At 40.9% G+C, this 23,210-nt stretch overlaps 1 protein-coding gene across 1 annotated transcript in view; it reads left to right on the top strand.

The window, feature by feature from the left end:
- Positions 1-3,914: 3,914 nt before the first annotated feature.
- The window catches only part of RBL12 (RHOMBOID-like protein 12), a 314,690-nt gene continuing 295,394 nt past the window's right edge, over positions 3,915-23,210 (top strand). Inside the window, exons 1-2 of the mRNA XM_089428131.1 lie at positions 3,915-4,070; positions 4,177-4,729. Coding sequence (XP_089284257.1) covers positions 4,416-4,729 — 314 coding nt within the window. The 5' untranslated portion in view covers positions 3,915-4,070; positions 4,177-4,415. The remainder of the gene's footprint in view (positions 4,071-4,176; positions 4,730-23,210) is intronic.

Here is a 23,210-nt window from a genome sequence, read left to right as displayed (position 1 = left end):
GAATAAATTGACCTAACCAGGCCTAACCATGACAAACATTTCGTCAAACACATTGTGAACATGTAATCTACAGGTCATAAATGCATATCTAAACATAGGGGTTTGATACTTATATGAGAATCATCAAGAAGGTCTAATGCCCTCTCACAATAGCTACAATAACATCTATTAGATCATGCATTCAATAACCATTCATTTACCAATCAAAACATGATAAGAGACATAATTAGAATTTGTCATAGAACCATGCTTATAGCCAACATATAACCAAAATACTAACAATAATAGAACAACCATCAAAGCCACATAATAACAAGTATAAATACTCATGAAATATAAGAGGAAAAGAGATCTTATTAACATATGAAAAAGCTAACCAAGTTAGGGACTTCCATGTACCACCCGACCATAGATTGGGCTGAAACAAATCTTTCTTTCAGCCAATCACCCCCGTGCCATATTCCAAGCATGAATGTGGGACTCACAACAAAACAACCAGGGCTTCCTCAGTGTTTACCGCAATCCCGCCAAAACCAGTAAGGGACTCCTAGGCTCGAAACCCTCACCTATACAACTAGGCTTTACCACGATCCCGCCATCACTGGTCAAGGGATTCCTATGCACAAAAAAAAACATACACTACTAGGCTTTACCACAATCCCGCAAAAACCGATCAAGGGATCAATAGGCCCTAAACAAGCTTGGATGCCTCCAGATTTCTTCACCAATACCTTGAGGAATTTTCCCGTCTCCACCCTCAAGCTTTACCGCAATCCCGCTATTACCAGTCAAGGGATTCCTAAGCCCTTGGGAATTTTCCTAAGACCACCTCACCTGGATCCAAAACCATCTAGCAATCCAAAGATCAACCAAATGAAAGAACCCCACACACCATGGCTATCCGGAAATGGTAAGACAAAGATGAAACCACTATCAGACCCAGAAAAACCCATGCCAATGAAAACAACAAGAGAACCAAATACACACATGCCTGTACCATGCATGCCAAAAATAGCAAGGAAATCATACATACAACTTGATACCTGCAAGTAATCCCGTTGTATTCGCTTGATCCAAATCTTCCTTTCTTGATCCTTGCTTTCCTTTTCTTCATTGTCCTTCCTTTCTCCAATGCTAGAGTGCTCCAAGAATGCTATAAATGTGCAATAGTGAGAGAAATAGAGAATAGAGAGAGAGCTCCTAAAACTGAATTGACAAAAGTTGTGAACTAATACTCATAAGCCTTTTTATCATTGAGGCCTTTATTTTCTTCAATTTCCTCTATTTTTCCTTCAATTTCCTCCTCACATGCAACCTGTGACCTTTCACCTTCCTCTTGTCCTATTTTCCATTAATTTTGTAAATAAAATGCTAATTAATGTCTCTTTTCCTTTTCAAAGCCTTTGCCATTCTTTACCAATTTTCCCTTAGCCATAATAAACCAAATGAACACCCACTAGGATGTTTTGCCCAACATTAAGTTTGGAACACTGTCCCATGACCTTGGCCTTATTTTGCCTTTATTAACTTTATTACATGAACTTTTAACTCGAGGCTGTTACATTTTAGTAATTGTTCTTCTATGAGTCCATTTTGTCTAGTTGCTAAAACTTCAAATTTGTGTGTATAGTCGTTTACATTTCCCTTCTATTTGAGAAGTATAAATTTGTTATACAAATCTTCATCTTCTTCATCATGAAACCTCTTTAACAATGTTGTCATGAAACTTTGCCAATGAAAGAAATGAATGTCACAATTCGTAGTCCACCTTAGAAACAAATCATAAGCTTCCCCTTCTAAGTTGTTCGAAGTTGTCATTAATTTTTCTCTTTCACCCAATGGAGGGTTTGATTCAAAAATTCATTTCATCTTGTTGACCTAAATAATTGCTCCTTGGTGTTCCTTACCATCATACTTTGGTAATCCCATTTATTTTTTTTATTATTTCGGTTTGACACTTTAGTATGATACATGTTGCCTGAAAAGACTATTTCATCTATTTCTTCTTGTTCTTGGTTGTTTGTATTTTGTGATTGTGGGCTTGGTATTGACCCTCGACGGGTTAAGGGTTGCACTGCTAATGCATCTACCTTATTAATAAGCCGACTAATTTGTTCGCCATGGTAGTTAAACATCTTGGCAGCTTCATCCTTATCATTGTTCCTCATTCCTAGAGTAGTTTTCCATTGCTCTTCAAATTCTGCAAATTGACTATCTTTACTCTCCATTAATCAATCGATCCTCTCAATCAATTATGTATGCTTCTTTTCAACATTGTTGAGATAATGGCATACGATATTGACCTCATCTTTGCATTGGTGTGGGGACATATGGGATAAACACTATGCCAAAGAGGCAAACAAACGAAAAATTGAGACAACGTGCAATGACACAGGAGCAAAGGATGCAATGGCTTTGACACCACTTTAACAAGCAGATACATACACTATATATATATATATATAGAGAGAGAGAGAGAGAGAGAGAGAGAGAGAGTTGAATTGAATATTTCATATGCTTTCCTAACTAATTATGTTTGTTACATAATTTCATCAACATTGTGAAAATTTTACCTCCTTTAAACCAGTCTAGATTCATCTTAACCGTGGATTTATTAAGAGTTGAGAGATCAAATCTCTAGAAGTGCAAAACTCAAGGAGAGGTTTACATTTCAAGAGATTTGATCCCTCTCAGTGTTTGATAAATATGGGGTTAAAATATATTTATGTTGGTTTAGATATAACTAAAAATGTATTTCTTTATAAGTGTGTTGTCTAAACTAAATTGTAAATTTGGTTAGTTTATATATATATATATATATATATATATATGGGGTTAAGATGGATCTAGGTTGGTTTAGATAAAACTAAAAGTGTATTTCTTTATAGGTGTATTGTCTAAACTAAACTGCAAGGTTAGTTCTCTCTCTCTCTCTCACACACACACACACGCGCGCGCACACACATCTATCTATCTATAATAAAAATCTATTTTTCATGTGACGATTAATCTAGACATCAAATTGGTGTATGGGCCCCCTTTATCTATGTAGCAAGGTATCCATCTCCCCATAACGATTTAACTATTTATATATGCATTGAATTAATTATAAATTTAGAATATAATTAAAATATTGACCACTGGCTTGTTGGAACTTGCCATGTAACATTTTCTGTCCGTTCATATTTAAGTTTCTTATTTTGTCTCGTTTATATTTAAGTTTCTTATTTTGTCCCTGCTTATGCATGTATGTGTTTTTTCCTCTGTGAATCTCTGTAATTTGGGATTTTGTTCATTTATGCTTCCAAAGGTATGCAAATACCATAGCAATGGTGATAGAAGATACATTATGTACCATGCATGGCATCATTAGTAATAATAATAATAAGTCACTCAACATGCATTTCATTTATTTAATGATATTGCTTAGATTTTATTTCAATTCTTCTAATTTTTCATTCAAATTTTCTATAGAAATATTATTATTATTTTTCATTACATCTCAACTATTTAACGTGTGTATGGAGATTCTTGAATCTGAAATTAATTTTCAAATGACTATTCATCTATTACGAGTTTTCTTCATCACATCGAAGCTATTTAAAACGTGTATAATAATTCAGAAATCTGATATTAATTTTAAAATGACTACTTCAAAAAAAAATGCAAATAACTTTCCCATATATATTGAAATATAATGTAAAATTAAATTATATAACCAAATATCCGCACACTAAACTATACTAGAATAAAGAACATCTCTGTGACACACTTGCAAAATATAAATTTAATTTTATACTACCCAATGAAACATTTCATACCTGTAAATATAAGCTTAAAAAGGTCAAAATAATTTAGATGTGACCCTTTCACTATTATTCAATAAGATGCATCCCATTTGTAAACGAGAGTGCAATGTGTACCCACTAAGAAGGTCCAAGTCGATCAAGTCGTAAAACAAACGGTGCAGCAAAATATGAAAAAGCATTCAAACGACAGGGGCAGGCACATTCCACTGAGTAAGATTGAGAGCCAACATTCAAACGAGGGAGGCAGTTAGATTCCATTGAGTAAGATTTGAAGCTTTCGAACCTTATACCTCATTAAGCCTTCGAACCTTAATCCTTGTCAGTAAGGTGCTATGCTGAGCAGGTTCTCTCCTTTTGAAATAAACAGGTTGATATATAGTCTTTATCATATGGCCTATGTACCAGTCGAGAGCATACTTAAGTACTCTGCTGTACCCCTACCATAAATGGATATCAAGCTGACATATATCGAAATAATTTAAACTTGAACCCGTTATGGAATCGGGGAATCTTGTGCCAGAATAACACTGAACGATAAATTTATCCATTCAAATTTCATGTTCCATCACTGGTCATCAACAATTTCGCTCTTCAGCTTCGCCAAGAATGTCTCGTTGTCGTCAACTTCTCTGCTGTCTGAGAAAGCTTAATCAATCGGACAACACCGTTGCAGTCCTTGGCCCCCATTCCAAGCGTACTAATTACTTTGGAAACTCTGATAAATTATCCCCATATGCCCAAATTAGCAGAAGCTTCAGAGGGGAAATCGCAGACCATGTTTCTACGGTGCCCATCATTAGACGGCCGATCACAGTATGGCTTGGCAGCTTGAAGGACATGAAAGATGGTGGGGATGCTTTCATTCGTAACCTCGTTCGTTCTTATTACAATAGATTTTCGGGTTTCAGACGGTATTCGAGGTATGTTTCTGAAATTTCTGTCTTAACATTTCTGGGTCGTTGGCCTGAACCTCATTCTGCAAAATTTAATGGGCATCATGGGGTGTATCATCTTGTTTTTCGGGCTTTAACTTCTGGGTTTTATGTTCAGTTACGGGAATTGAGCTGGCGGCAAGGAATCACGCATACCACTCTCCATAAAACTAAAAGTTGGCATTTACTATTTATTTTCTGTGGGGTTTTCAATGAGTGAAAATGTTATTCTGTAACGCCCTGCCAGTTTTTATAAATGTTCGCAACTGTGGTAGTCTATCATCAAACGAAGAGCATTTACTATTTATTTTCTGTGGGGTTTTCAATGAGTGAAAATGTTATTCTGTAACGCCCTGCCAGTTTTTATAAATGTTCGCAACTGTGGTAGTCTATCATCAAACGAAGAGCAATGCCTTTGTTCAAGGACAAATGCCTTTGCACATGGATACATTTTGTTCACGTAGGGGTTCGTAACACAATGTTTTTGTTGTGCTGCGAGCTGTGAAAATCCCATCTGAAACTAGCTGTCAAATTTATTTTAGAATTTGCAATTCGGAAGCCATCTAGACTGGACCGCAATTTCGATGACCTAATTTCCTCTGACCATTTAAAAAAAAAAAAAAGTGAATGGAACAACGGCACTTGTACAAGAGGCTTAAACTGAGATCAAGAGGCTAGTACACTCATAATCAAGATGCTAGTACGCTCATAATTGGCACAGAAACGTCTCTGTTTCTACAAATTCTAAGTGTCAAATGAAGAAAGGAACTAATGTCTGCTATCTTCCAAAATGATACATCTCATTGGGGACTATGTGTCGGGCGGGAATGGTTATGGGGATTATGGCAGCAGGTATAGCATAGGTAACCCACTCCATCTGCCCACGGAGTAAGTTTGTTGAGAACTGTAGCTCTAGTAGGAGCTTGTTACAAAGGTTCAGTGTGAACATGAAGTGGTTTGAGACATTTATAGGAAGACTACTTAGGAAAAATGATCATTGTGTGGAGAGACCCTCTCCATTATAGTATGAAAGAGATGTTGTAATGTCATGTCACGTTATGTTACTAAAACATTTTTGACTCCAAAAAAAAAAATCAAATTATTTAAAAATGAAAATAAAAAATTTATAACAAACTAATGCTTATCAATATTGTTATGGTAGTTCAGGGGAAAATGAGGTCATAGAGTCAATTTACCATTGGTAGCGTTTGGGCTGCAGGTTTTGACAACCCATGGCCATGGTTTTGCCGAGCAATATAGCCTATTTATATTTATATAGAGCCTGTGTGTATTTTAAAGTTTAAACCTGCCTAGATCCCTCTTAACTTTGGATCTATTAAGCACTGAGAGGGATCAAATCTCTGGAGGTGCAAACCTTTCCTCAAGTTTTGCACTCAAAAAAGAGCTTTGCACCTTGAAAGATTTGGTCCCTCTCCGTGCTTGATAGATCGGTAGTTAAGATGGATCTAGGCTGGTTAATTCTATTTTGTAATTTATTTATGATAAAGTGAAATATCCTTTGTTTTAAGTTTCATGATTGAGTCCAATAAAGTGCATTTTGATACATTATTGACTTTGACTAGATTTTATTTCAAGTTTCAACTATACATCCCGAGATCAATAGGTTTTGGAGATTAGGGTTTTGTTAAATCATGGTTTCAGAAAAGCATAAATAAGACAAGACAGAAAGAAGATTACACAGTTGAACAGGGCAACACGTAGGGGAGATAGAGAGAGAGTTGATTCAGGAAAGAAGCAGCTGTACAACAACAAATCCGTATAGTGTATACAACAGAGGCTGTACAGCACTAGCTGTACAATCTGTACAATAGAGTTCTAGAACAATTTTCTACTGTTTTCTGTTTTTTCCAGCAGGCTATACCTCTCTCATGCAAGACATATACCTTGTTCAGGGTGATTTTGATAATTGTGTAGCTGCTGTTTTTTAGTAGTTTGTGGAGGTTGCTGTTTTTCCAGCAGGCTATACCTCTCTCATGCAAGACATATACCTTGTTCAGGGTGATTTTGATAATTGTGTAGCTGCTGTTTTTTAGTAGTTTGTGGAGGTTGCTATGTAAGTTTTCAGTAAGGAATAAACAATTGATTTTGAATGAGAAATTACCTGTGTACGTGTAAAACTGTTTTATGTTTTGACTATTTACTTTTCTAGCTATTGTGTGATTGATGCTATAGTTTGAAATTGGCTTATGTGTTAATTTAATTCAGCAATTTAATTGTTTAATTGAAATCATAAGGACAACACTCATCTAGGGTTGGGAATTTCTACATGGTATCAAAGCAAGTTCTCTGATTTGGGTTCTCACTGATTTATGGTGGTCAATCCACTGTTATAAAGAAGGACTTGCAGTTAGAGGGTTTCAATATTTCCTTTAAAGATCAATTTTCAGATATGGGAGTTTGTGCATTAGATCATGGCCTCAACTAGCCTTAAATTTGAGGATAGACTAGATGGTGCCTCAAATTTCTTGTCATGGAAAGTGAGGGTTACATTCTTGTTGGAAGAGAATGATTTCTGGGATATTATCAAGGATGTTGTGCCTTCGCCTACAGATCCACAACAATTGGCATTTTACACGATGAAGAAAGTTAGGGCTAAACAAATTATTTATGGATCATGGATGCTGTAAATAATTATTCGATCCATTTTATATTTGAGAAGAAGATGGAAAAGGAAATGTTCAATCCCTTGGTAAATCTTTGTTGGAGTGTGAACATAAATAAGAAGATGATATTATGGAACAAACTCAGATCTGTAGAGATGACCTGATCAGATTTAGTCACCAATTACCTTATGAAGGTCATGTAGATTTGTGATCAACTTGCAACAGTTGGGGAGAATGTTACAAATTGTGATATTCTAACTAGAGGTTGCAACAGTTGGGGAGAATGTTACAAATTGTGATATTCTAACTAGAGGAATATAGTGAAGTGTCAAAACATGAACTAGCTACAACAAACAAATAAACACGCAATCTGAAAACTCCATAAGAACAACAAATTTAGAACACTGTTGAGCAGAAACAATAAAGCTGAGCCATTTTATTGAATATCCAATGAGAAACTGAGTACAAAATATAATGGAATGAGTGCACTTGGGCTTGCTAAAGCAAGCATGCAAAACCCAGGTGTGAATAAAGAAAACTCCACGATGAAATAGGTTCACTGGCTGTACGCTCTGCCCAGAGATTTACTACTGTTGCTGCTGGATGCAAACTTATATTTGAGGCCTCAAATTTGCTCTAAAAAGTTAGCACAATGCCGTCCAACCCCGGACCAACAAAACCCGGAAAGCTTTTGGGCTAATTCCAACCTCCTAGAATTACCCAAAAATCAAGTGAAATCACCCATTGCCTAGCTTTGCGTCCCACCAAAAAATATACAGCTGCATCCACCCAAAATCCTCCACCAAAATAACTGAAATCCACTGAGAAATAGCTCTGAAATGATAGAGTGAGAATTCCAGCGATTTCTCGGCACAGAGCTATAGTAACTGCTTTACCAAAAACTGCCCAGTAAAACTTCTGTGCAGGCCCTAAGGAAGAATAGTTCAGCCCACACAAATGCAACAGTCTCGGGCTCTAAAACTCCACAAGGAAAGTCATCCTCCTCCAAGTGAAATTCCTGCAAATTCTTGAGGCAAATTTCCCAATCTCCTCCTCCAAGCAACTCTATTTCTGCTACTGCGTCCTCCTGAAAAATTCGTCCCACCTGATGCAAAGATGAAATGGCTCACAAAATTTAGGAAAAGAAATATCCAATTAGCTCCAAATTTCTCTCCTAAGGTGACACTTTAGGTTTAGTGAAAGGGAGTTGGGATTTTCCGCTTGGAAATCCCTGTGCGAAGCAACATTGATTGACTTAGCTCAACAACTCAAGCAAACCTTCTAAATCAGAAATGAAATGCCAAAATAGAATGATCAAAATGAGGCTCTAACCTTCCTTTTATTGTTGTTTTCCCTTCCTCATACCATTGTTTGATTTCTCTCACACTATGCTTTGATACCATGGTTTGATTCTTCCCATGGTTCGATTTCCCTTTTTGGTAATCTCCACAACTTAACTTCACTTTAATTTTTCTTCTTTTCTTAAGTCCCAACCATTGTCTTTTCTCCAAAATTATTTTAATATCTCCACAACTTATTTCTCCTAATTTTATTTATCTAAATACATATTAATCGCCAAAATTGCAAAATTCAGAATTTCTTTGTCAAAATTTTTAATTGGGGACATGACAGTCCTCCGCTCCCAAATGTTGCTTGTCCTCAAGCAACTGTAGTGTTGGATGATGCAAAATCTGTTCTCCCTCCCAAGTAGCATCCTCTTCAGGCAAATTCTTCCACCTTCGAAGGAATTATCTAATGGTCCTGCTCCTCAACTTTTTCTCCCTCTCGTGTAAAATAGCCTTTGATGTCAAAATCAAATGCCCCTCATCATCCAATGGTAGTAACCTAAGTCACCTGAGACGGGGACACGAGACACGAAGGACACATGGATTCGAGTGTCGGACACGGACACAGACATGTTGACCCCCGGAATAGGACACGTTAGGAAACACTATATATATATATATATATATATATATATTAAAAATTAGATATTTCTTACACAAATTCTCATTCATGATACAAATTCATTGATACAAACATAGATCTTCATCTAGATGTAAGTTCTACAAAGTAACATTATGCATACAAGTACAATTGTGACATAAATGATAAATCATAATACATATTCATCAATGATCCAATAGGAGAAAGACAAGATATTGTAGTTTTCTCATTATGTCATCAAAATCAAAATGTGTATAGTGCTACATAGGTAGTAGCAATGCCAATGGCAAATAGAAATAGCAAACAAAACAACTACAAGCCCGAAGGAAGTAGGTAGTTCATGAATCATCAATCCTGATAATCAAAATCAACATCACTATACTCATCATCATGGTCACCACTGCTCTTCTCTGCTGCATCCTCCTCCTTTGTATCCAATGTCATCTCTGCATCTTCTGGTGTGGAGGATGACCCCTCTACAGTACCACCATCATCAAAAGTGACATTCTCTAACACTGGGTCATTAAGATCCTTGTTGGCCAATGCCAACTCAACACTGTTGTCCAAACCCATATCATCAGGAAAGACATTGTTAATTTTAGGCAATAATGGTATGTTCTATGCTTTAGAGCAATTTTACTTCAATTTCTTTATTAGTCCAGTATCAATATTCAGATTAGCAATCACATCAACATTATAGTAAAATGCAGATAGAACATAAACATAAATAGTAGAAGACAAGCCAAGACAAGAGGACACAAGATGTGGAACCAGCCAGGGACAAACCCCAATGTGGGGAAACCCTTGATCAAATCTTCTTTTAGTCTTCAATAGTTCAATAGAGAGAGTACAATTTACAAATATGATAATTCATAACAACAACAAAAGAGCTCTAATTAGAAAAGTCAACGCTGGTCAACAAGGCATATTTGACCCTCAACAAATCGGTCAACTTCAACCTCTAAACAACAAGATAAAACAACCCTCAAAATAGTCAAATTCAGCCCAGTCAAAGTCTGGTCAAACAGCCCACCTGCGGTTAGCCCTAGTTGCAGCCAACGCTGGTCAACATTCAACATTTAGCCTCGATTTTTGTGTCCAGAAATGCGGCTTGCCCAAACAGAGATAGCCCTCACAAAAATGCAGTCAAAGGAGGTCAACCCATGCTGGTCAACGCTTGGTCAAACAGTCCAGAAATTTCAGTCTCCTGAGATTTCGGACGTGTGGAGAGAGAGAAGCCCAGAAATTCGTACCCAATCAATGAGGAGAGAGAGAGAGAGAGAAGTGTGAAGATGAGTGTGTCCAAATGAGGGTGAGGCATCATTTATTTATAGCAAACGTTGAGGATGAATAGATGTGACAGTTGGGCTTTTGAGCCTACATAAGTTTGCTAGCCGACCTTGACAATTTGTCCATAATAAAAATAAATTCATAACTTCATTTGTACATGTCAGAATTGGATGACTTCTAGATCAATCCTACACCTCTCAGAGAGAGGAATCCAATAAAAATATCAACTGTCATAAATAAGATGACCCATGTGAAGTTTGGCCCTAGTTGCCAATTTTAACAGTAGTCACAGGCTTGCAGTCCACCATCCCAAATCTTTCCAATATCTTCACAACATATTTTCCTCGAGAGAGGAAAATTTCACCTGGCTTTTGCCAGACCTCCAACCCTAGAAAATAGTGCTTCGGTCCTAGGTCCTTCATCTCAAATTCAGAAGCCAACTCTCTCTTACATTTGTGAATGAGAGGGTCTGCACCTATCAGAAAGAGGTTGTCCACATAAAGTACCAAAATGATGTTGATTTGGGGTAACATCGGATGTGCTCTAGCCATGAAAATTGGTGGAGAGGCTAAAGCACATGAGATCTCCAAGACCCAGAAATGGTTTGGAGAATTCTGCCCGATGAAGGAGATATTAAAATAATTAATATTTTCAATGGGTTCCTAAGTCTAAACTTAGGAAGATAAAAATATTAATTGGTAATAATATAAAACTAGATTAGAAGGTTTTAAATGACATGGATCAAGCCAAATCTAATTTTAGCCGTTGATTAGAGATGTAATCTCGGCCGTTGAAGACTCAACAGAAAAGTATAAGAGGAGGCTTGAGGGTCAGTTGGAGATACACCAGAGCGATCGGTGAGTTCGATTTTCTAGAGTGGGGCTTGCTAAGAGAAATCGAACCAGTGATCAGTTGCAGTGAGGGGCAGTGAGTGCAAGGTAGAGATAGTGCCGGAAGACCAGCGCAGAGGCAGAGAGGCAGACGCAGAGCCAGAGGGAGCCACACAAAGGCCAGTAGTGATTGCGCAGAGGTCCAGAGGGCTTGTGTGATTGACGCAGAGGCTGCAGAAGTGATGCAGAGGGCTAGAGAGGCTGCGCAAACCCTCAAAGGGTTGACACGGAGGGTTTTAGGCTGACGCAGAGGCCAGGAGGGCTGACGTAGAGGCCAAGAGAGATAATGCAATGCCTCAGAGAAGTGTTGGAGAGGGTTTCGTGGAGCAGACTTTCAGAATATTTGCTTCCGAAGAGAGGTACTACTACCAGATTATTTTCTGTGTCAGGTGAGCCAGTGTGGCACCCAGTGTACTCAAGAAAAGCTGCTTAATAATAAAACCCTCAGAACTGCTGCACCGGTTTTCCCAAGTTGGGGTTTTCCAGGGACGATTGTCAAAAAATAACGGTGTCCCTTGTGTGTTTGTCTATTTCTTTCAGCTGTTGATCTGTAGATGGTTGAGACTGTATTGTGTTTATTTCAGTATTTATATGGTTAAATAACTTGTTAGTAATTAAACAAGTAGGTGAAATAAACTAGAGAATACAGTAAAATTTCTAACGGGTAATACTTAGAAATTTCAACATGGTATCAGAGCATTGCAGATCATAGGAGAGCTGAAGGCGCCAGCTGAATCAGAGAATTTGCAGTAGAAAACAACTGTCTTGAGTGACAAAAGTTGTTCCTAAGCAGGAAGCAGCTGAGAAGGGTTGACGGAGAGGGCCTACGTCATCAGTTCGAGCTAGAGAAGGGGCCAACGCAGAAGCAGTGAGATGCAGAAGAGGCTCACGAAGAGCCACGCCATCCTGCTCAGCCAAGTAGGAGTGATGCAGTTGGCTAGTGGAGCAATTAAGCCAGTGCCAGGATTGTGCAGAGCCTAGAGGCTCAGTTCTTCAGTTGTTGGGGCATAGGAAGCTGTGGGTAGATTATGCAGTGTGAAGCTGGTGCGGTGCTGTTGCTGCTGAGGCAGAATAGTACCTAACGGGACAAAACCAGGGTAGAAGGGAGTCGCTACCTAGGCGGATTTCTAGCCAAGAAATCTAGATTAGTGTTGCAAGAGCATAGGAGATTGGAGAGGTGCGATTCGACTGTTGGCAGGAGGATTTCCAGGAGGGAAATCAAGACTCAGAGGGAGTCTAGCAGAGAACTTCCAGGAGGGAAGTAGAGACTCAAAGGGAGTCGGAAAAAAGAGCAGAGATGGCCATGAACGGACTGAGGGATCAGGACAGGTTGGACGGGGTGTCCAACTTTGTGATCTGGAAGGCAAGGATCTTGTCCGTTCTGGATAGACATCGCATCAAGGCCTTCGCCTTGGGAACTGTGGCTATCCCAATCGACCCAACTGATAACAAAAAGTATGAGGATGCGATGGCCAAGGCGAAATACATAATCCTTGATGGGGTCAAGGATCATGTGGTTCAGCATATTGTCGAGAAGAATATGGTAAAGGAAATGTGGGACACCTTGACGACATTATATCAGGGCACTTCTGTGCAGAGGAAGATGCTACTGGAGAATCAACTGTGGTTGTACCAGATGCATAAGGGGGAGCAGATAGATCACTTTCCAGTGGGTTACAGGAGATCCGGGACCAACTGACTTCCATAGGGGCGACGTCGGATCAGGAATTAATGGCGAGGAACGCCCTAAACGCAGTCTTTGAGGAATGGGAGACATTCGTCCAAAGCATTTTGGGCAGAGCAAATCTTCTAGATTGGGAAGAACTGTGGGCAGCTCTTCGTCAAGAAGAGATCAGACGGCTAACCCAAGGCGGGAAGTAGTGGCAAAGGAGCCCGGGTCAAGCAAGAGGAAGAAGAAGATGCAACTCTGGCATCTGCGGGGCAGCAGGGGAAGAGGAAGAAAAAGGACCTCTCCAAGATAAAGTGCTTCAACTGTGGGGAACTAGGCCATTATGTAACCCAGTGTCCAAGGAAGAAGAATAAGGGAGAGGCGTCTGACTCCAAGGCAGCGCCAACGAAGGCGGAGAAGGAGGTAGAGAATGATGACGATTGTGCCAAGAGTGCTCATGTACCTCTAGAGAAGAGGTGGGGAGACATCGAGCTGTAGTCAGGAGGACTACAGGAGATGAGGGGTAGGATCCTTGAGGTACCCAAACTCTTGGATCTTATTCGGGTACAGGAGCTCTGAAGAGACAATAGCAGGATGGCGGATGTCGGTAGAAGCGGATGAAGCGACAGAGAGTGCTAGAGTGCAGGGATCTGTAGTAGCGCAGTAGGGATTGCAGCAATGCGAGAGGCACAGAGGACGTTGCAGCAGTGCAGGAAGGCACAAAGGGGTTTGTAGCGGTGCGAGAGGCACAAAGATGTTGCAATAGCGCAGAGATAGCAGAGGGAGCACAGGATAGCAGTAGAGGGAGCTTCAACATCAGGAGGGTTTCTAGCCTGACAAGGATGTCAGTAGTTGGGTAGATCAGTTACCATCGTCTCAGTAACTGAGTTGCAGTGTAGCAGTAGCAGTGGTAGTGCTATAGGTAGCACGATGCAACATGAGGAGAGAGGGTTGCAGTGCAGATGCAGTGTTGGGAGGAAGGACCAGCAACAACACAGATGCAGAGGAGCTATCGTACAAATGTAGTAGTGGCAGTGGTAGAGCCATGGGCAACAATATAGGATGCAACAGTGCAGAGGATGTTGGGCAGGAAGGCCAAGCATCAGCATAGGTACCGGTGCCGGATGATCAGGGTGATGCTCAGTGGTGGAGTATTACTAGAGCACATTCCTCGCTAAGAGGGAGTGTTGATTTGGGGTAGCATCAGATGTGCTCTAGCCATGAAAATTGGTGGAGAGGCTAAAGCACATGAGATCTCCAAGACCTAGAAATGGTTTGGGGAAATTTTGCCCGGTGAAGGAGATATTAAAATAATTAATATTTTTAATGGGTTCCTAAGTCTAAACTTAAGAAAATAAAAATATTAATGGGTATTAATATAAAACTGGGTTAGAAGGTTCTAAATGACATGGATCAAGCCAAATCTAATCTTAGCCGTTCATTAGAGATGTAATCTCGGTCGTTGAAGACTCAATAGAAAAAGTATAAGAGGAGGTTTGAGGGTCAGTTGGAGATACACTAGAGTGATCAGTTAGTTCGATTTTCTAGAGCGGGGCTTGCTAAGAGAAATCGAACCAGTGATCAGTTGCAGTGAGGGGCAGTGAGTGCAAGGCAGAGAGGTAGAGATAGTGCCGAAAGACCAACACAGAGGCAGAGCCAGAGGGAGCCACGCAGAGGCCTAGAGGGCCTACGTGATTGATGTAGAGGCCCAGAGGGCCTGCGTGATTGACGTAGAGGGCCAGAGAGGCTGGGCAGAGCCTCAGAGGGCTGACATAGAGGCGAGGAGGGCTGACGCAGTGCTTCAGAGAGGTGCTAGAGAGGGTTTCGTGGAGCAGACTTTCAAAATATCTACTTCTAAAGAGAGGTACTATTGCCACATTATTTTCTCTGTCGGGTGAGCCAGTTTGGCACCCAGTGTACTAAAGAAAAGCTGCTTAATAATAAAACCCTCAGAATTGTTGCATCGATTTTCCTAAGTTGGGTTTTTCTGGGGACGATTGTTAAAAAATAATGGTGCCCCTTGTGTGTTTGTCCATTTCTTTCAGATGTTGATCTGTAGATGGTTGAGACTCTATTGTGTTTATTTCAATATTTATATGGTTAAATAACTTGTTAGTAATTAAACAAGTAGGTGAAATAAACCAGAGAATACAATAAAATTTCTAACAGGTAATACTTAGAAATTTCAACAAATGCGAGGTTTATCATAATCAAAATCAGCATCACTTTACTCATCATCATGGTCACCACTGCTCTCCTTTGCTGCATCCTCCTCCTTTGTATCCAATGTCATCTCTGCATCTGCTGGTGTGGAGGATGACCCCTCTATAGTATCACCATCATCAAAAGTGACAGGCTCTAACACTGGGTCATTAAGATTCATGTTGGTCAATGCCAACTCAACATTGTTGTCTAAACCCATATCATCAGGAAAGACATCCCACATCTTTGTCTTTCCCTTCAACCACTCATCCCTCTGCCTGTAAATAAGACAAAGGTTGGTGTTAACATACACCATTGTCTCGGCCCTGGGCTGCTCAAGCTTGTTCTTCTTGACACTATACAAGTTCCCATATCTGCTCCAATTCCTCTCGCAACAAGAGGATGAAGTCACTTGAGAAAGGAGCTTCATGGCTAACTGTTAAAATTGGAAACTAGGGCCAAACTCCATGTGGGTCATCGTATTAATGGAAGTTGATATTTTTCTTGGATCCCTCTCATCAAGAGGTGTAGGATTGATCTAAATATCACCCGATTCCGATAAGTATTCATGGAGATATGAATTTATTTGTGTTATGGGACAATTCGGCAAGATCGGCCAGCAACCAAATAAACCTCACTTGCGCTCAACGTTTTAGTATAAATAGTTGGCCTTCAAGTCATTTCAACACACTTGGGATCTCTTCCCCTCTACTTGTCTTTGGGTCTTAGTAGGAGGAGAAATCCTAAGGGATAACGGTGCTCTAATCCAGAGGGCAGAAGCCGGAATTGCCAGAACAACCAGGAAAGTTGACGCAGAGGGCAGAAGCCGGAACTGTCGGGAATTGCCGAGAATTGTCGGAACAGCCGGGAAAGCTAACGCAGAGGGCAGAAGCCGGAACTGCTGAGAATTGCCGGAACAGCTGGGAAAGCTGACGCAGAGGGCAGAAGTTGGAACTGTTGGGAAAGCTGACGTAGAGGGCAGAAGCTGGAACTGCCGGGAACAGTCGGAACTGCTGGGAACTGCCGGAACTGTCGAGAACAGCTGGAACTGCTGGAACTACTGGAACTGCCGGAACAGCCGAAGCATCTGTCTCCGAAGGAGAGCAGCATGCAAGGGACAGTTAACTAACATTGGGACAGTTGTATGGTACTTAGCAACAAATACACCAAGCATGCAATGTTACAGATAACATGCAAGGGACAACTAGCATGCAATAGCAAGCATGCTAGGGACAATGTGTTAAGCAAGGTGCAGCAAGCACATGGTGGCAAGCATGGTGCAGCAAGCACATTGGGACACAAAGGTACATGATGTAGTACAGTGATGGGTATAATCATGATTGGTAAAGCATGATGAGATGCAGCATAGTAATGATGGGTGCAGCATGGTGCAGCATGGTGAGGTGCAGCACATGGACGAGATGCAGCGCAATGATAGGTGAAGGAGTCACCTTGGAGAATCAGTTGAAGTAGCATGTCTTCAAATGATCTGATGTAGAGATGATCTATTCTCTTATCTAGAAAGTCAAACTGTTGACTTCTGATGTAAATGTACTATCTCTCTCTCTCTCTCTGCTGAACTATTGAAGAACATAGAAGAAGAATTGATCAAGGGTTTCCCTACATTGGGGTTTGTCCCTGGCTAGTGCCACATCTTGTGTCTTCTTGTCTTGGCTTGTCTTTTGCGATTTATGTTTATGTTCTATCTGCAGTTTACTTTAATGTTGATGTGATTGCTAATCGTAAAAATATATTGAGCTAGTTGTGAAAATTGAAATAAATTGCTCTAGAACATACCTAAAATTAACATGGTATCGGAGCTAAGGTGAAGGCAATGCCCAAGCAAGAGTGAAAGAGCAATCATCGAAGACAGTTGGGAAAGGACAAAAGGATCAGTGGATTCCTCATCCCTCTTTAAATTCACCGAGGGTGAAGTTAAAGCAGAGAATATTATCAGAATGGCACAACGGAAGTTTCTGATGGCCTACCTAAAGATCACTTCATTGGGAAGTCCAGATCTAAGGGTGGAAGGAAAGGTAGATGCCTTGGTTGCAATAAGTTCGGCCATTATGCGAAGGAGTGTCCGAATGGCAAAGATACATCTCTTGACGATGATAACACTCATTCCAGGGACATCTTCAATGATCAAAGGAATGACAGGTAATGCAGGTCATCAAGGAAATGACGACTCTTCAAAGAAAGCAAGGAACCCTAGGTATGAAGAATCAAATGTTGTTTTTGATAAGATAAAGAAGCGTTATCTTGTATTGGCCCTCTCCTTCAGATTCTTTGGGAATTTGGCTTATTGATTGTAGTGCTTCAAGGCACTTCATCGGATAGAAGGGTGCACTCTCTAATTTGTTAGAGATGGAAACAATTGTGGGATTATACTTGGAGTCGATGCCACCTATCCCGGAAAGGGTGTAGGGAATGTTACCCCTCAATTGAATGAGGGTAACTCGATTCATTTACAGAATCTCTTTTATGTACCTGATCGTAAGAACCTGGTGTCCATTTCAGCAATGGAAGTCAAAGGTTACGAGGTGGCACTCATCGATGGAAAGGTACGTGTTTGAAAATAGAATTTTCAAAGATGTTTTTGAGTTCACGGTTGTATCAAGTTGCAGGAAGTCCACTGGGGATCATGTTCATTGACACATAGCACCAGAGGTCTGTGAGTCAGATGGTGACAGGGATGCCTGAATTCAAAAAGAGCATGAAAGTACATGTCTGAGATGTACCAAAGGAAAATCTTACAAGGGGACCATTCCCCTCATGTAGCAGGTCCACAGCTTTGGAACAACCTGAGGGGTTTGAGATTGATGATCAGGAATCTCACGTATGCAGGTGGAAGAAAGCCCTCTATGGCTTGAAGCAAAACTCCTCGGGTGTAGTATGAGAGGATTGATCGCTGTCAGATGAAGCTGAGATTCACTAAGAGTGAAGCTGATCCAAACCATTGTTTGAAGGTTGTGGATGATAGACCTCTCATACCAGCACCTTATGAGGACGACCTATTTCTGACAAGTGCAGACCCTCTCATTTGCAGAAGTAAGAGGGAGTTGGATTCCAGATGTGGAATGATAAATTGCAAGCCCGTGACTACCTCAAGGATCTTAACTTTCAAAAGTTATATGGTAGTGATGTCGGACCAAATTTGGGAAATGCCTTTGAGTTTCATAAACTCATTCGCGTTGATGTTCTTGGTGAACTTCCGTTCGGACATATGTTTTGCAGTTAGTGTGGTGAGCTCATATTTGGTTGAGCCTCACTAGATTGGTGCCAAGAATCTTTTGAGATATCTTCGGGGCACAATCTCTCATGGATTGAGATACACTGCCAGAAATATGAAACTGCATGATTATTCGAATGCTGACTAGACAGGCAGTGTGGAGGATCACTAGAGCACTTCTCAGTGCTAGTTCTCTTTGGATTCTGCTTCGATATCATGGATGAGCAGGAAGCAAAAGTCGGTTGCTATAAGCATCGCCGAGACCGAATACATAGCTACGAGTATGATCTCGTGTGAAGCTGCATGGTTGCAGAAGCTCTTAAGTGAGCTGTTTGTACACATGATGAATACCACTGTGATTCTCTGTGACAAATAGAGGGGGGATTCGATTATTGAGGAATCCTATATTCGATGATTGCTCCAGCAGATAGACATCAGATACTGCCTTATCTGGGATATGGTAAGTCGATGAGCGAGGAGGCTCCATCGCATTGAGACTGATGTACAGGTTGCAGACATTTTGTCAAAGCCCTGGGGAAAGGTCAAATTTGTGACTTTCCCGAATGACTTGGAGTCGTTGAGAGACCTTCTTATAAGGGTCCTGCATGTTGCATGCATTGAGCTTTGGGAGCTCTGGGGGGCTTGGGGTACTTACTGGAGCAACATACGACCACAGGGCGACTCACCCTCCCCTGGTGGTGCGCTATGTACAAGATGACAGGTTCAACCTTCCCCTGTGATACCCCGTGGCAACTGTGGAACAGGATGATTAGTTCTCCTATGGGTCGGGATGATTAGTTCTCCCGTGGCAACTGTGGAACAGGATGATTAGTTCTCCTGTGTGCCGGGATGATTAGTTCTCCCGTGGCAACTGTGGAACAGGATGATTAGTTCTCTTGTGGGCTGAGATGATTAGTTCTCCCATGGCAACTGTGGAACAGGATGATTAGTTCTCCTATGGGCTGGGATGATTAGTTCTCCCGTGGCAACTGTGAAATAGGATGATTAATTCTCCTGTGGGCCGGGATGATTAGTTCTCCCATGGCAACTGTGGGGTAGGATGATTCGTTCTCCTGTGGACAAGATGTTTAGTTCTCCTGTCAAGGCATCCTACCCATGCAGTCTGGGACTCATGGGAAGTACCTCTCATTTGATCAATGAGTAGGGAAATGGGGTTAGGGACCATAGTAGTACTATTGATGGACGCATTGATGTATCTAACGTACTCCCTATGCTAGGATGACCTCCATTGATCTGGGATCAATATGAGTGGTTGGAGACACTCTCTTGTGATATTGATCTGGGATCAATAAAACTGACTTCGGGCCAGTAAGAGTGATGTGACACACTCTCTTCAGATGACATTGACTTTGGGTCAGTAGAAAATGGTATGAGACATTTTCGATCAATTCTTCTTCTTCATGGTTCAGTAGAGCAGAGCTCAGCAGTGCAGGGCACTGATGGCAGAGATAGTACAGTCGGACATATGGATCAACGGATGAAGTTTTCTCTAGTTGAGAGGGAGTGTTAAAATTGGCAACTAGGGCCAAACTCCATGTGGGTCATATTATTAATGGAAGCTGATATTTTTTGGATCCCTCTCATCAAGAGGTGTAGGATTGATCTAAAGATCATCCGATTTCGATAAGTATTCATGGAGATATGAATTTATTTGTGATATGGGACAATTCGTCAAGGTCGGCCAGCAACCAAATAAACCCCACTTGTGCTCAACGTTTTAGTATAAATAGAGGTGGCCTTCAAGTCATTTCAACACACTTGGGATCTCTTCCTCTCTACTTGTCTTTGGGTTTTAGTAGGAGGAGAAATCCTAAGGGATAATGCTGCCCTAATCCAGAGGGCAAAAGTCGGAATTGCCAGAATAATGGAATTGCCGGAACAATCGGGAAAGTTGATGCAGAGGGCAGAAGCCGGAACTATCGGGAATTGTTGGGAACTGCCGGAATAGCCGGGAAAGCTAACGCAGAGGGTAGAAGCCAGAACAGCCAGAACAGCCGGGAATTGCCGGAATAGTAGGGAAAGCTGATGTAGAGGGCAGAAGGCTGAACTGCCGGGAAAGCTGACGCAAAGGGCAGAAGCCGGAATTGCCGGGAACAGTCGGAACTGCTGGAATCATTGGGAACTGCCGGAACTGTCGAGAACAGCCGGAACTGCTGGGAATTGCCGGAATAGCCAAAGCATTTGTCTCCGAAGGAGAGCAACATGCAAGGGACAACTAATTAACATTGGGACAGTTGTATGGTACTTAGCAGCAAATACTCCAAGCATACAATGTTACAGCTAGCATGCAACAACAAGCATGCCAAGGACAACAAGCATGCTAGGGACAGTATGTTAAGCAAGGTGCAACAAGCACATGGTGGCAAGCATGGTGCAACAAGCACATGGCGACACAAAGGTACATGATGCAGTCCAGTGATGGGTATAGTCATGATTGGTAAAGCATGATGAGATGCAGCATAATAATGATGGGTGCAACATGGTGCAGCATGGTGAGGTGCAGCACATGGACGAGATGCAACACAATGATAGGTGAAGGAGTCACCTTGGAGAATCAGTTGAAGTAGCATGTCTTCAACTGATCTCATGTAGAGATGATCTATTCTCTTATCTAGAAAGTCAAACTGTTGACTTCTGATGTAAATGTACTATTTCTCTCTCTCTCTGTGCTGAACTGTTGAAGAACATAAAAGAAGAATTGATCAAGGGTTTCCCCACATTGGGGTTTGTCCCTGGCTAGTGCCACATCTTGTGTTCTCTTGTGTTGGCTTGTCTTCTGCAATTTATGTTTACGTTCTATATGCAGTTTACTTTAATGCTGATGTGATTGCTAATCATAAAAAGATATTGAGCTAACTGTGAAAATTGAAATAAATTTCTCTAAGCATAGAACATACCTAAAATTAATACTAACCGCTGTAGAAGAGGGCTTGTTGCCCCAAGAGTTGCCCACCAAGAATAGGGCTTCTTAGCTCCCTGTCTCTAATCACATCATATCCTGCAAATCAACCAGTGCTAGTGGAAAACTCTGCAAAGGCATCCTCCACCTCATCAAGGGATTCTCTATCTTGAAAAATCCGCCTCAATGCAACTTTCCTCCCCTGTGAAATTTCCCCATCCATGTGAGGAGGGAATCTGCGGGAAGGTCCACCATTCAGCCACTCATGGCTGTAGTATTTTGGGTTCAATGAGTGAGCCAAACAATGTAAAGGTGTGCAATTCTTGTCCCATTTGCTGACAAGAATATCCTGTATGGTGGTGAAGAAGGCCTTTGATGATGTCTCATACTTAGAGCACTCACTCTGTAAAATAATGCTCCTCACAAACTCAATCATGGAATCCCATCCCTCATAAACCTCTCCTAGGATGGGTTGGTCTGTATCTGCAAATCGAAGCAAAGAAATGATAGGGTTCACAATTTGAATAAGTAGATCTACCCTCTACCACCAAGCATCATCTAACACTGTGTCCTTCACTCTTTTTGAGGCTGCTTGATCTGTCTTTCCCCAAAAAGACCAAAACTCTGAAATAACCATGGGCCCCAAGAGCGGTCTTGACCTCCTTCAACCTCTTCAACATGATGAATGAAGAGTCAAACTGTGTATCCACAATCTTCAACAATGATAGATTGGTGTACTCCTTGTAGATAGCGAGGGCATTTGTATGATTTTGTACAAAGTTGCGGATATGCCGTGCATCCTCAATAATGCTTTCAATCCAAAGCACATCAGAAGCAATAGATTTGAGTGCTAAATTCAAAGAATGGACAATGCAAGGTGTCCAAAATACTTGTGGATATTTAGCTTCCACAATCATTCCAACAGCCTTGCAAACAGGTGCATTATTTGTAATGATTTGCACACAAGAATTAACACATACATCTTCAATAACTTTAATAAACAACTCACCCATATATTGTGCATCCTTGTATTGTCCAAGTGCATCCATAGATTTCAAGAAAACTGGACCATTCAAGGAAGACACCATGAAGTTGATGAGTGGGTGCCATGCTGGATCTGTCCATCCATCAGAAACATTGCTAACCCCAGATGTTAGCCATGTTGATTTAATAGGCTCAAGAATTTTGTCCACCTCTTTCTTTGCCTTCATCAACAATGTGGTTCTAAGCTTCTCGGACTCAGGAGACACATATCCTGATGGATCCCCTTGAGTTAGAGCTTAGTACATCTCAATAAATAAAGGTGAGCGTGCAACATTAAAGGATATGAAGTCCTGATAGGAAAAAAATGCAATGGTCAGATCAAACTCTTCCCGTTTCTCTTTCTGAAAAATCTTGTCCATTGGACCAAGTGACATTGCCTTTCTTTTTGTTGCTTGTCTGCCACCAAAACTCTCAAATGGGAATTTGTTGTTGCTTCTCCTCAAGAATGGCAGGGGGTCTTCATTCTTGTTTTTTTAGATGTTGCAACCAGCGTTGCCATACCAAGGTTGGCCTCTTTTTCCATTTCCTTCCTCTTAGTTAAAGACACCTGTGTACATGCTTCAATTCCACAACTTGGTAAAGCCAACAAGTGAGCTTTCATACGGAAATATGTGCTCATGAAATGAGTTTTGCAATAGTTGCATTTCCAAG

This window comes from Pinus tabuliformis, chromosome 6, assembly GCF_031772625.1.
Source record: "Pinus tabuliformis cultivar Carrire ecotype Pingquan chromosome 6, CPIR1, whole genome shotgun sequence".
Lineage (NCBI taxonomy): Eukaryota > Viridiplantae > Streptophyta > Pinopsida > Pinales > Pinaceae > Pinus > Pinus tabuliformis.
The sequence above is the reverse complement of the archived record's forward strand: the minus strand, read 5'-3'. Positions and strand labels throughout refer to the sequence as shown.